At 48.7% G+C, this 14,080-nt stretch overlaps 1 protein-coding gene across 1 annotated transcript; it reads right to left on the reverse strand.

Annotated features, from left to right (window-relative positions):
• LOC143666659 (NXPE family member 3-like) lies at positions 1-13,863 on the reverse strand. Its single transcript, XM_077140274.1, has 6 exons — positions 13,613-13,863; positions 12,859-12,972; positions 9,254-9,978; positions 3,073-3,146; positions 2,113-2,325; positions 1-533 (listed from the first exon to the last, which is right to left on the reverse strand). The coding sequence occupies exons 1-6, from the start codon at positions 13,697-13,699 to the stop codon at positions 1-3; spliced, it is 1,746 nt and encodes a 581-aa protein (XP_076996389.1). The 5' UTR covers positions 13,700-13,863.
• Between the last annotated feature and the right edge of the window lie 217 nt (positions 13,864-14,080).

Raw genomic sequence — 14,080 nt, forward strand, 5'->3', positions numbered from 1 at the left:
TCAGGCGGGGCAGACGAAGGAGAGGAGCATGTCCACCTCGTTGCGGACGATGAGCCGCCCTGGGTGGATGCTGTCCGGCAGGGCCAGGCTGGACGTCATTTCCCAGGCGTCCACCCAGGCCACGGGGAGGTCGGCGAAGGCGGCGCGCAGGAGCCGGTTGAGCTGGAGGGTGAACCAGTCGCTGCCGTACGCAGACTTGTAGCCCGTGTTGGCCAGTTTGACGACCACGAGCGTGCGGGGCGCGCGGGCCAGCAGCGCAGCCACGGCCGCCCGGATCCCCGCCAGCCGCCGGGCGAAGACGGACGGAGGGAACGTGGTGAAGTGGGCGCCCAGGCCCAGCACCACCACGGTGTGGGGGCCCCCGGCCAGGCCCCCCAGCTCCCGGGTCACGGAGTGCAGGGAGGCCACGGGCGTGCGCAGGGAGCGCAGGGGCCAGCCGTGGGCCCTCCAGTGCAGCACGATGCCCCGGGAGGTGTCCACCGCCATCAGGGGCCCGGTCTGATAAGTGACATGTAGATCCACCGGTTTCAGGGCTGTGGGGGGGGGGGGGGGGGGCGAGAGGGGAGGTTAGTAATGGGCTGTGCATCCTCACTGAATACCAAAGCTCTACCGTGCCTTGCCTTTTTGGGCACTTTTATGACCCAGATCATTTGATTTGTCTCCACCCAGTATGGCCAGTGACTTCCTAATTCCCAAACCTGAAGCATTACTCTCAGTCTTCATTCTCTTTGGCCCCTCTTGCAGCATTTTGCCTCATCGGGTTTTCCTAACCTTTTATCCTGAGCTGCCATCTATCCTTGAAAACATCTCTGGCTTGAGGAACTCATCCACTCTACCATGCGCGGAGCACAGTTATCCCAAAGCTCACGGCCGTTGCCTGATCACTGATTTAGCTGGTTCCTGAGCTCTTCTTTCTCCCAGAGGCGGGCACTGCAGCCAGGCTCCAGCTCCAGTGAGGCTAGGGGCCTGGATCCTTCCAGAAGGAGAGTACATGGCATTCCAAAGGCCTCTCCGGGTGGGGGGCAACTGGTGTTTTCAGATAACCCCTGTAAACAAATGGTAGCCCAAATCCAGACTGTTTCATGGGATTTCCTTCACCCTTGTAGGTAAGAAGGGAATGCGGTGGGAGGAGCAGAGTTTCCCACAGAGACCAGCACCCGCCCCCACCCCCACCCCAGCACTGTCTATGGTGTGATGGGGGGAGGGGTTGCTCATGTTCTTTCTTCTCTCCTGCGTCCTTGGATCATTTGTTTCCCCTTTCTCCCAGAAAGTATACTCCTTAATCCATGCTTTGTTGTATTGTAGAATTTGTTCTAAATCCTGGTGCATGAAAGACTCAGACGGGACTCCGTCATATGACAATCTTCCCTCTTTGATTAACTTTCATCCTTAGACAATACCTACCAAAATTTTGTTTTCAGTTCTTACCCATGAAGGGTTTTAAAATAAATATTATACCATCTTCCTCCATCCTCCCCTGCCACTACATCCTGTCACTCACCCTAGTACTTTCCATTTCATGTTCCTTTCCTCAGGTATCCAGTCATCCTCCTTCATTCTTGAACCATGATACTATTTCTTTACCAATTTATCCTCTCATTACCTCACTTGTTGACTCTACAGTTGTCTCATAACTGGATTTTGATCTTGCTTTTCACTCCAATCCACCCTACAAACTCAAGACTCTGCTCAAAAACACTCTGGGTCACCTAATGGCCGCAAGATAACCCCTAAACCCTGATTTCCCTACAATTCCTTTCTGAAATTCCAACTCTATTGCTTCACTCCCCCCAAACAAATCGTCACTTCCATTCAAGCTTATTGATTCATTGTTCTCCAAACACACCTGCTCTCCTGTGAGAGCTGTTGATATCCTACTAGATTGTGGTGATTATGCACAATCCCTAGCACAATGGATTCATCCGGCAGCCTGTTCCTCAGCCCTCCCCCTGACCCAAACCTAGGGGTCCCTCCCGCTCTTCCACGTCACTCTCCTGAAGTCCAGGCCTTGTGCCCCATTGACAAGGGACATGTTTTCTGCCTTCTCAAAGCCCTGCTTCTCTTCTTCTATTAGTAATCCAAAGCCCCCCGCCTGCCCCCGCGGCCACTCACAGGGCACAGTGTCACGCAGGAACTCCCACCACTGCCGCAGCGTGGAGTCCCCCATCATGTGGACCACGCGGCCAGCCAGGCAGCCCAGGATGCTGTCGGCCGTGGGGAAGGAGCGGCTGGAGCAGGACAGCGAGTGCCACATGGCTTGGTGGTAGAAGCCGGAGGGCTTTGAGGCCGGGAGCCCAGGGTGGCACGGGGGCCGCGGGGACAGGGCTGTAAGCAGTGGGGACAGAAGAGCCTAATGGGATAATTGCTGCTTTTTGAAAAAGCTTTTATTATTTTTTATTGTAAAACTTCATTTTGAAATAATTTCAAACCTAGAGGACAGTTGCAAAAATAATATAAAACTTAGGCAGGGAACTCCAACATGCCTCCCTCCCCCACCCCAGATACCCAGATCCACCAACTTTTAACATTTTGCCACATTTGCCATATCATTCCATCCATCCATCTATCTATCTGTCTATCTATCTATCTATCTGTCTGTCCATCTATCTATCTGTCTATCTATCTATCTGTCTGTCTGTCTACCTACCTGTCTGTCTGTCTACTTAACATTTGATAGTAGGTTGTATACATCATGCTCCTTGAACACTCAATACTTCTATATATATTTCCTAAGAACAAGGATTTTTCATTTAGGAATTAACCACCTTAAGTACAGTTGTCAAACTCAAGAGACTTAACACTGATATAAAGCTTACAGTGTATATTCCAGCCTTTCATATGCTCCAATAATGTCTTCTTGGGCATTTTCTACTCCATGAATAGATCCAGTCCAGGGTCATGGGTTGTATTTAATTGTCATTGTCTCTTTAATCACTCTCTCTCTCTTTTAATTGTGCAAACATTTATTTTCCACACTTTTTGAAAAATTTTCAACAATTTTCCCATCTGTACCACTCCCAAGCCTATCACTCAGTACATGAAGCCGTCTCTGCAAGCCCCAGCACCACTTACCCAGATCCCTGCCGCTCTCCTTGGCCACCCAGATTGGAATAAGTCCCTGAGCGAGGATCTTGTCTGTCACATTCCTGCAAAGAAACAATGGACAAGAAGGGGGTCCTCAATGAACGTGGATGAGGGGAAGGAATCCTGGGTTAAGATGAAACGGAGGTTCTTGAGGGAGAAGAGGTTCTCAAAAGCCAAGGGTTTCTGCTCCAGCATCAGCCTTCCCGGAAGACAGTGAGGGATTGGGTGGGGGTGGGGGTGGGGGTGGGGGTGGGGGTGGGGAGGGTGGAGGCAGAAAAGGGGTTGGAAGATGGAGTTCAGTCCAGGTTCTTCCTAGTTCCTTCCTTCAGGATTTCCTCAGCTCAGAAAGCAGAAGGTGTCAGGAGCTTTTTGTAAAACATCTTATCTCTTCTGTCTGTCTCACTGAGCCCAGTCCAGCTGGGCTCTCACTCCCTCCACTCCAGTGAAATGACTAAATCCAACGTCAGTTCCCATTTCTTGCCTTCCCTCATCATCATCAGCCTCTGGCCTGGCTGATCGTTCCCTGAGATACACTCTTCACCTGGCTTCCACGAAGCCACACAGACGCAGAGCCCCTCCTCCTTCCCTGGTGCTCCTTCTGTCTCCTTTTGCGACTCCTCTCCTTCCCTCTAACCTCTCTATCAGACTTTACCCCTTTTTGCTGTTTACACCCACTCTCTTGGTGATTTCACTCAGCCTCCTGGCTTTAACTTCCACATTTATATCTCCAGCCCAGAATTCTCTGCAAAATTCCGAATTTGTATAGCTAATTCCATACTCAATATCACCATTTGATGTCTAATATGCATTTGCAAACCTGGATTCCTAATTTCCACCCCCAGTTGCCTTACCTCTAATGTTCCCCATTTCAGTTGATGGCAACTCCATCCTTCAGCTGAAGACCCCAAACCCTGCAGCCATCCATGGTTTCTCTCCTTTTGTCACATTCTGCATTCAGTCTATCAGGAAATCCTATGGACTTTGCCTTCAGGATGTGCCCAGAACTGTATCACTTTAAACCACCTCCCCTGCTATATGATATACCATCATTTCTGTCCTGATTACTGGAAAACCTATCTACCATAACTCTGCTTTTCCCTTAACCTTCTGCAGCTCATTCTCAGCACAGCAGCCTGAGTGGCCTTTTAGAATGTAAAAAATCACGTCATACCCCTCTTCTGCTCAGAATCCTGCTGTGGCTTCCTTTGCACTGAGAGGAAAAGCCAAAGTACTTACAAAGCCCTTCCTGGTAGCTCCATGCCCTCCCCTTGATGTCACTGATCCTCCCTCCGTCTTCTCTCCATCATAACCATTTATCTTCCTTGCTATGCCTCATAAGCAAAAGGTAGGTTGGGGAGACTCATACTTTTATAGCTTTGCCATCACTGTTCTCTCTGCTCCAAAAGTCCTTGCTTCCTCCATACTTTTCTCAACTCCTAGCTCTCCTTCAAGCTTCAGTTCAGTTGCCACCTGACACAGATGGGTTAGGGAGCCCTTTCTCTGTGTCCTCAAGCCACTCAATTTCTACCGTTGTTAAGCACTTATCAAATTGCATGTTTTAAAAAGTCATGTGCCCCCAACTTAACTATAATAGAGAAGACTGATTGGACTTTCTGGGGATGTGGTACCCCAGATATGTTTTCAGGGGTGGAGATGGAGATGGAGAGAGTGCGAGCAAGAGAATATACCAGCAATCTGGGAAGATGCCCAAGGGGAGTGGGGGCTGCCCTGGGAGTATCCAGGCCCACGCCCCCATAGAGAATCAACTATAGGATGATTCCAGCTATTATATATGAATTGTGCCTCCCCCAAAGAAAAGTTTAAGTCTCCTCCTCCTTCTGTGAATGTGACCTTATTAGGAAATAGGGTCATTGCAGATAAGTTAAATTAAAATGAAGTCACATTGGATTAGGGTGGACCCTTGATCCAATATGACTAGTGTCCTTATAAGAAGAAGAGAAGAGAAACAGACAAAATACACACAGAGACAAGAAGGCCATGTGATGAGGAGGCAGAGATTGGAGTGATGCATCTGCAAGCTGAGGTACACCAAAGATTGTTGGCAACCTCCAGAAACTAGAAGAGGCAAGGACAGGTTCTCTCCCAGAGCCTTCAGAGGAGCACAGCCCTCCCCACACCTTGATTTCAGACTTCTCGCCTCCACAATTGTAAGATCATAAATTTCTGCTGTTTTAAGCTACCCAGTTTGTGGCACATTTTTTTATGGCAACCCCAGAAAACGAAGACACCAGGGAAACTGGACCCAGGTGGAGATTCCTGAACACCCCACAGTGGCCACACAGGCTTGGAGAAGGGGGCCCTTTGGGGTGACCAGTGTAGCGAGGACTAAAGGAGACCCCTGATGGACAAGGTGTCAGTTCCTTTGCAGGGCCCGAGGTGAAAGGAACCCTCCACCCAACACCAGAAAGCAGAGGACCTCAGGATTAGATTAAAGTTGACGTAAAGAAAACACTTGACTTTGGCATTGCAAAATTCATTTCCATCGCAATTGGCCACATGTCTAATCATTTGTTTAATGTCTACCCACAGACTGTTAATTCCCACAGGATAAAGCCACTTCTGCTCTCCCCTCCCCATATGCCCAAGACTGGCAGGACCTTGGACAGTGCCAGAATTGTCCCAGACACCTGCGATGACTGTGTACTAGCGCAGTCAGAGCCTGTGGTGCACTGGCCCTGCTGGAAGCACATTAACTACCACAACTCTGTGCGGTGGGTCTTGTTACTATCCCTATTTCACAAATGAGAAAACTGAGGCCGCAGAAGGTCAGTATCGTGTCAGAGACCAAATAAACAGTAACTCTGATCTTGGTTGCCTTTCTGGTAGGACACCTGCTTCGAATCATTCAATTTATTCCCGATCCACTGGTGCAAAGGGGACATGTAGTTCTCATTTTCTGACCTGAGGGGGCATAAAAATCTTGTCTGTAAAGACCAAGGTTTCCTGGTGCAAAATTCTCAGATCAGGAAATGGATGTTATTGGGCAACCCCTCCCAGGCACAAAGGGCTGTGGAGAACCCCCAAAGATGGGCGTCTAGCATGAGATGGGGCCACGAGTGTCTCCAGCTCTGCATGCCTCAGTGCTATGGGCCCACTCCAGCTAGATCGCTCCGTTCCTCATAGCAGCAAGTGATAAACCTGTATGCTTTTTGGAGTTCACTTCTTCCCAGTGTCCCTTCCCTTGTCCTCTTCCCACTTCACAGGTCACAGAGCAGTGACCATCTCACCTGCCAGCCCTCTCACCTGCACCCCACTGCCTCTCTGACAGTCCCTGCTCCCCAATTTCACCTTGGAGGGTATGGTCCTTTACTTCTGCTCTGCCCCCTCCCGGCCATGCCCTGTGGACCTGTTTTTGCCTCTTTCCCCTTTGCCTTTAACAGGAGACCACATACCTTGGTGTATTAGTCAGGGTTCTCTAGGGAAACAACCAACTGGAGATATCTGCAAATATGAGATTTTATATATGTGTCTCAAGCGACTGTAGGGATGCATGAGTCCAAGTTCCATAGAGCAGGCCACGAGCTGACAGGTCTGATAAAGCTCTTCAATGAATCACCCAGGAGGGGCTGGCTGCCTGAAGCCGAGAGTGAGAGTCTCTCTTCTGATTTCTCCTTTAAAGCCTTCCGCTGATTAGATTAAACATCGCTAATTGCGAAAGGCTTGGCCGGCCGCAGATGTGATCCACCACGGATGCAAGCCATATGCTGCTGATTTAATAAACCAGCCTTCCGGTTTTAACCAGCCGCAAAAGGTGCTTGCAGTAACGATTAGGCCCGTGCTTGCTTGACAATACAGCTGGGTGCCCTCTGGCCAAGTTGACACATAAACCTAACCAACACACTGGTTTTCCCATCTTAAAAAAATGCCTCCCTCGTCTTCAGGGTCAACTCCAGCCCTGGTCCGGCTCCCCTTCCAGTCTGTGATCAGCCTCTGCTCCCTTGCCCTACTTCTGACCATCTGGGGAGATGGACTTCACTGAGACTGGACTCGTCGCAGCCCTTATTTTGCCCGACTTCCAGTCTGCAGTCTCTGCTCCCCACATGGGGTCACACCGAGCCTTCCCTACTCCCTAACCGCCTCCGTGCAGACTATTGGCAAATCAGCATCTCTCCTTGCAGGGGCCATTAGAAGTTCAGGGAGGATTGAGACCCTTGTCTTCTTCCAGAGGCCAGTAATGTAACAATGGAAGCTGACAGGCAATTGTCTGCACCATTCCAAGTACTTTGTCTGTGCTAACATATTTCTTTCTCACAATGAACCTATAAGGTGGACTTTATTTTTAATCCGCATTTTACAGATGAAGGCACTGAGGCTCAGAGCAGAAAATGAATTTGCCCAAACACAGAGCCGGTGGAAGCAGGACTGGAGAGAGCAGAGTGTGTCCCAGACGCTGGGTACAGGTGTCAGTGATTGGAGAACAACTGTGCAAGTGGGAGCACCTAGGTCTCCACTAGACTAAACTTGGTCTCCTTAGAGAAACCTTAAAAGGCAGCAGAACAGGGTGTCAGGCCCAGAAGGAAAAACACGGTGGTATATCTTAAATGTTTGTATCTAAGATACAGACACTTTTAACACACCAATATTTAATGCACCGACATTACGACTCTATGTTTAAAGTCTTTAAGGAATTCTGCCATAAGTCCTAATATGAGGCCTGAGAAAGAGAGGCCAGGCCAAGGGTTCTCCTGCCCCCCCACTCCTAGGCTGATGCTGGGATTCAAATCTTTCCTGTTAGGGTCCTTTTGTTCTCTGAGGCAGCAGAGCAGGGTGACTCTGAAGTCAGACTTGGCTTTAAATCTTACTAGCTCCATGACCCCAAAGAAACCACTTAACCCTTCAGAACTTGAGACTTTTCGTTGATGAAACAGAGATGACCATAACCATCTGCAGCATCGTCGTCAGCCCTCAGCGATATGCCATCTCTCCAGTTCCGCCCAGTGTCCCACCTTCATAGCAAAAGGTCCCAAACAGCAACCATCCTCAATGGCTCCTATGGTTGCCAACATCACCTCCTGTGGCCAAAGCCAGGGTTATCCTTGATTCTTCTTTCCTCCCTGGTCCCCCAGAGTCTACCAGTCACCAAGCGCTACTTGGTCTTCTCCCTTCACCTTTCATGAATCTTGCCCCTTTACTGTCTATCCATTGCCACCAGCCGAGCCCAAGTCTCCAGAATGGGCTCTTCACCAGCCGCCCTGCCTCCACTCGGATCCTGCCCAGTCCATTCTCCACATTGCAGCCAGAGCGAGCTGTCAGAAATGCCAACCTGGTCTTAACACTTAAGACTCTCTCATGGCTTTCAGTTGCTTTCAGATCAGCACCTTAACTCCTTAGCATGTGGTACAGGGTTCCCCAATATCTGAGCCCTGCCTACACTTCAAGCCTCATCACTTGCACAATTGTTCTCCAGTCTCTGACACCTGTACCCAGCATCTGGGACACACTCTGCTCCCTCATACTTCCATAGCTTTGCCCTTTACCATTCCATCTATTCCCAAAGTCCTCACCTCCCAGCTACACCCCTCAACTCCTAGCGCTCCCTCCAGCTTCAGTTCAGTTGCCACGTGCCCTGACCATCATAGGCAGGTCGGGGAGCCCTTTCTCTGCATCCTCAAGTCACTCAGTACCTACTACAGCTAGGCACTCATCACACTGCATGTTTTAAAAAGCCGTGTGGGGAGCATAAGGGTAGTTCAGTGGTAGAATTCTCGCCTGCCATGCGAGAGACCTGCGTTCGATTCCTGGTCCATCCACTTCCCCCCAAAACAAACAAGCAAGCAAAACAGACGATCAAAAAATAAGCAAACATTCGGCATTCCAGTGCCTGCCCAAGCAAAAATAAAGAAAGAAATAAGCAAACAAAAATTCAACAAATGGTGCTGCAATAACGGGACACTTACATGGAAAAATAATGAAATGTGACCCCGCCATAGAGCATGCAAAAAAAAAAAAAATAGTCGTATGCCCCCAACTTATCTATAAACAGCATTTAGCATGAGGCCCGGCATAGAGCAATTGTTCTCTAGAATAGAAGTGTTCACTCATAGAAGGGAAGAAATGAATGATGAGAGGAGAGGTTCAGGCGGGACAGCCACAGGACCAGGATTCAGGGGTTAGGGTGTGCGTCCCAGTTGAAAGCTGGGCTTCTTACCAAGCCATCAGGGCCTCGTCAGAGGATGTGATCACTTTCCAGTAACTTCCACCTGAGTGCTCGACCAGCGAGTTGCAGGGCAGGGTAGGGGGCCTGGCACAGAACCAGAGCTCACCTGAATCTTCATCCCTGTAGTGACAGGTAGACGCTTCCTTCCCGATCAGCAAGGGGTTAACATTGCAAATTGCACTTTCTTCATATCCTGTGGGTCCCCGGAAATACCCCTTAAAATCAACGGTGGCTCCTCTCTCTCTCCAGATTCTCCGCAGAACCCCGACTGCCTCGCTGGAGTGAACCAGCCGCACTTGCACCCGGGCCTGCCCAGCCCAGAGCAGGGCAAAGGACAGCAGGTATGTGCCATTCTCCAGATCCTGGATATCCCCGGGGACCCCTGTCTTCCGGCCAGGACCCAGCAGCTGCGCCCGAAACAGATCCCCACCGTGGGTCTTGGGCCTGCCCCGGTGGTCTCTGGCCACCAGCACGGCCTCCAGGTAGCCCCCCAGGGCATAGCTGTCCTGGGCAGGTCCCCTGAGGTGGTAGGTGGAGGTCTGGGGGCTGGTGGAGGCCAGAAAGTCTCCCCTGTCGCCCGGGGTCGGAGGCCAGTACAGCAGGTGGGTCAGGTTGAAGAGCCCCTGGGGGAGGGAGCTGGGGGACTGGTAGGCGGGGCGGGGCCTTGGAGGCAGAGGGATGCTGCTGTCAGGCCAGGAAATCTTGAAACAGAAGACCTGCAGATAGAGAAAGAGGTGTCCTTTATTTTCCTTCTATTCACCAAACTTGGTCCTTCTCTGCCCGGGGAGTCTCAGGCAGGAGGCCAACCCTTGTGCTAGCATCTGAGTCGCCACCATGCCCATCTTCAGGGACCATGCCTTGCTTAGAATTGTATAGCTGGACACTGTGCTAGGACCAAGAAACTAAAGCACATCTGTTTCTTGGTCCCTGTCAGCTTTTGTCCCACCCGGATGCCAAATGTCCCATCCTGAGAGTGAGACCCCCCAATGCCACCAGAGTGGAGTCTAGGTTTGGACTCAACCTTCCAGTCTCTCTTTCTTTCCCCACCCTTACAAGTCCTGCTTCTCTCTCTGGATGCCAAAACCCTGAGTAAATCTTTCCACCCCTCCTATCTCCTTCAACCCACCTCCACCCTTTCTCTTCTGGATTTAGAATGAGGAGATCCTTTACACACAAGAAAAAGGAGCTAGCTTCACAAAAGAGTGAAACTGGTCATCTGCTATCTGGAGGATTCCCTGCACCACAGGCAAAAAAGAAAGAGTGTGTGGGAAGACACACAACCCCCAAAAGGAAAGGCTGTATAAATGCACAGATCTAAGGAAGAGTCAGCAAGGGAACGGGCTGTGGCACTTGCTCTAAGCCACCAACCAAAACACAAGTCTCAGGTTAGCACAAGCCCTAAGTTGGCCTTGCCTCATGGGAACGATGCCCATATAGCTCAAAATCACAACACACGCGCTCAGCAGTTCCTTCCAGGGAAGGAAGCTGTCTTGTCCCAGGCTTGCGTGCATGGCCTTATGAATTCCCCAACCCCTATTCACACAGATGCCATGTGAAAACTCAGTCTTTCCCCCTGGTCTCAGGCACCATATTGTGTGTCTTAATCCTTTGCCACAAGCAGGCTGCGCTTGGATTGTTTTTCTGCAATATTCTAGCTGCCCTGTGAGCCATTTCTACTTCTAGAGGAAATTCTGGGACCAGCGATAGAAGGACAAGCAGCCTGGTTCAGTCCTTCAGGCTGCCCCCAGATGGACCGATGCAGACAGATGTGCACCCAATATGCAAATAACGGCATTCTGCTCCCTCCAGAACTGGGACTGGAGATCTCCATTGGGAGCATGGGCTAGCTCCACCCCGAGCTGGGGAAGGGGCCAGGGAAGAGCCTGCAAAGGTGCCATGGGTTTTTTCTGCTGTTTTTAAGTTGCCTTTTTCTTTGATTTGGTGCTCGCCCAGTTGCTGCAACCATTAATTGTTTTCTGGAGCTCTGCAAAAGATCATTTTGCTAGTTTGGGCTTGTTGTTCAAAAATTCTGTGGGTAAACAGAACCCTGCCGTCTTGCTGATGTCATCACCCTAATATCTTTTTTTTTACTGAATCTTTCAGGAATGAAGGAAAAACGCTTCTTTCCTAGTACTTAAAGGGATCCTGCTCGTAACTCTGGAGGTGTGTTACATTGTTAATGTATCCATATAGTATATATATTGTAAATGTATCTATATAGTGCATTTCCCTAATGTTAACCACTCATAAAATATTAAAATTCCAGACAACTAGGTGAATTGAAGGGGTATCTCAGGATTAAAAGTAAGAAGTTATTTCTATACTCACCTGCAGATTCAAGCTTGAGAGAGGAAAATCATGTATGGAAATCCCCTCATACACAGTAGATCTTAGACAAATGTTAATTCCCTTCTTAGCCACACCTAACATCTACTGAGGCCCTACTATGTGCTGAGAATTGGTGATACAAAGATGAATGGGAAATGGCTCAACCAAAGGTAACAGGCAGGAAATCTGTGCTTACAGTGTAAGATGATGAGAGAAGCAATGAGGGTGTGAGGCAAAGAGTCTGTAAGGATGACAGCATTCTCACTGAGCTGGGAGAGAGAGACAGAAGATTTGCCGAGAGGTAGATATCAGCAGCCAAAACTCGGGCAAGTTCTGGATGCTGACATAAGACAGTAGATGAGGAAGATGAATTTCATGTTAAGATGAAACACCTGGTCGATGGGATGTAAAGGAAAAGGTCAGAAACAGAGGGATGCAGGAGGAGAGCACAGCTTTGGGGTGCTATTATCTTCCTACAGGGCTCAGATCCCCAAGAAATACAACTTTGGGGCAAACGTACACTCCATTCTGAAGTAACGCTTCTTGACCGAATACCCACCTTCCATTCTCTGATAGAGACCTTAGTTGGACTAGAAAACAAGAAAGGGTTTTTGGGAAAAGACTTTTAGTTTCACCAGAAATAGTCACAGCTGCCCCATAAACTGACCTCAGGTTAAACACTGAGAACTTTGAACTAACACCCGGAAGAAGGAGCTGTGGGGGCCATTCTGTTTGCCTCCACTTGCTATTTATCTTAACATATTCGTCCTCTTGAAATGCATAGATTACTATCTTTGAGGTTTCTGTTACTCTGTTTCCCTATTGTATTCCTGTTAAAGCCCCATTTTGAAGAATTACAATTTTTGTGTGTGTGGCAGAACCAAGGGGAATAGGAAATTTCCACATTTGCATAGAGATAAGGTATCGAGGCAATGGTGCCTTCTTAGTTTAAAAACTGGAAAAGAGCCAGCTGAGCTGGAGCAGAAATATAACAGCTTGGGGGAAGAGAAAACATGGACAGCTTTGACTTTCTAATACCTTCCTCTCAGACAAACTCTTCTGGGCTTGTGCGTTGGACTCCCTTTCGGATGTGCTCATTCTTTTGCTAACTTCTTGTCCCACCCTGACAAGTAATTCCTGAATTAGAAGCAGGAAATTCGGATGAGGAGACACATTCCCTCCACCTCCTTCTCTCAGATTAAACCAAGCAGAGTAACCAACCCAAACCCTGCGGGTGGACAGAGATGGAAAGAAAGAGTAGCGCTCACCCAAATTGCCACAGCCAACACTGCAGCCACAATCTTGCACCATTTGATCTGGCTGTTGACCAGCTGTGTAGAAGCCTGGGGTTGTTGATTAGACATCTGGCATGAATGAGGACTCTAGATAGAGAGATTTTTAAGCCCAAGAATCAATAAGAAACTGTCCACGTTGAATTTATACATCGATAATGGCAGTTTCTGAAATGTCCTGTTGCATGAAGAAATATTTAAAAGCTATACTCAGCAGTGTGGCCCATGTCTGACTGACCCCATTATATCCAGTTCCTGCACCACCCTCTTGGAGCCCCAACCCCTTGGAAAGCTTCATAACTGAACTCTGAGCTACTCTGATACATTTCTGAGTATCTTCAAGGACTCAGTGTTATAAAAATGCTGATCTTCCCCAAATTACTCCATAGATTCAATACAATTGAATATTATTATAAAATGTATATGGACATGCAAAGGGGACAATAATAGCCAAAACAATCTTGAAAAAGACAAAAAAATGGTAGGACCCACACAACGGGATATCAAGACCTGTCATAAAACTACTGTAATTAAGAAAGTGTATTAGTGGCTTAAGGAAAGTCATATAGGTTGATAGAGTGGAGCAGAGTTCAATCATTACAAAAGAAAGATTGTGAAGTGAGCAAATTGTCTCCAATGTGTTTGTGTGAGGATTGCATATGTTGTGTAAGTGCAGTGATAATTAGGAGACCCCATAAAAGTATATAGCACCTGGATGCGTCACTCCTACCTCCTTGTACCTAAAATGTTGGACGGACTTCTTCAGGATCCCAGGTCCTCCGACACTGCTCTGCTGAATCCAGCCACCCTCCGCCATCAGGCATCTGCCTCCAGCATTACTGTCACCACATCATGTATATTCAACGTCTTATCAAACCCGAAGTCAGTCTCTTCAGCTTGAGACAGGGCCAGAAAAGAGGACAAATTGATCTCTTCTTTGGCTTTTAAAGCAGCCGATGCCCACTTTCTAATTCCTACCCCCTCCAGTGCTTCCTTTAATAGGGAGCTTCTGTCCTTCCTTTAATAGGGAGCTTCTGTCCTTCCTTTGATAAGGAGCTTCTGTCCTTCCTTTAATAGGGAGCTTCTTGTCTCAGGGCTACTGGAAGGCCCAGGAATCCAGACCCTTAGAAACTCCAAACATCTTACCTTTCATGATTCTTTTTATTCCTGCGACTAGGTTGAAGGCTCCATATTCTCT

This window comes from Tamandua tetradactyla, chromosome 23 (genome assembly GCF_023851605.1).
Source record: "Tamandua tetradactyla isolate mTamTet1 chromosome 23, mTamTet1.pri, whole genome shotgun sequence".
NCBI classification, from domain to species: Eukaryota; Metazoa; Chordata; class Mammalia; order Pilosa; family Myrmecophagidae; genus Tamandua; species Tamandua tetradactyla.

Bases quoted from the DNA above. Each gene is read 5' to 3' on its own strand.
- LOC143666659 (XM_077140274.1), bottom strand. From the start codon at position 13,699: ATGGCGGAGGGTGGCTGGATTCAGCAGAGCAGTGTCGGAGGACCTGGG. The intron at 9,979-12,858 runs GTGAGCGCTACT...CTCTATCTGCAG, and splicing joins TGTTGGCTGTGGCAATTTGG to GTCTTCTGTTTCAAGATTTC. The intron at 2,326-3,072 runs GTAAGTGGTGCT...CACTGCTTACAG, and splicing joins GGAGAGCGGCAGGGATCTGG to CCCTGTCCCCGCGGCCCCCG.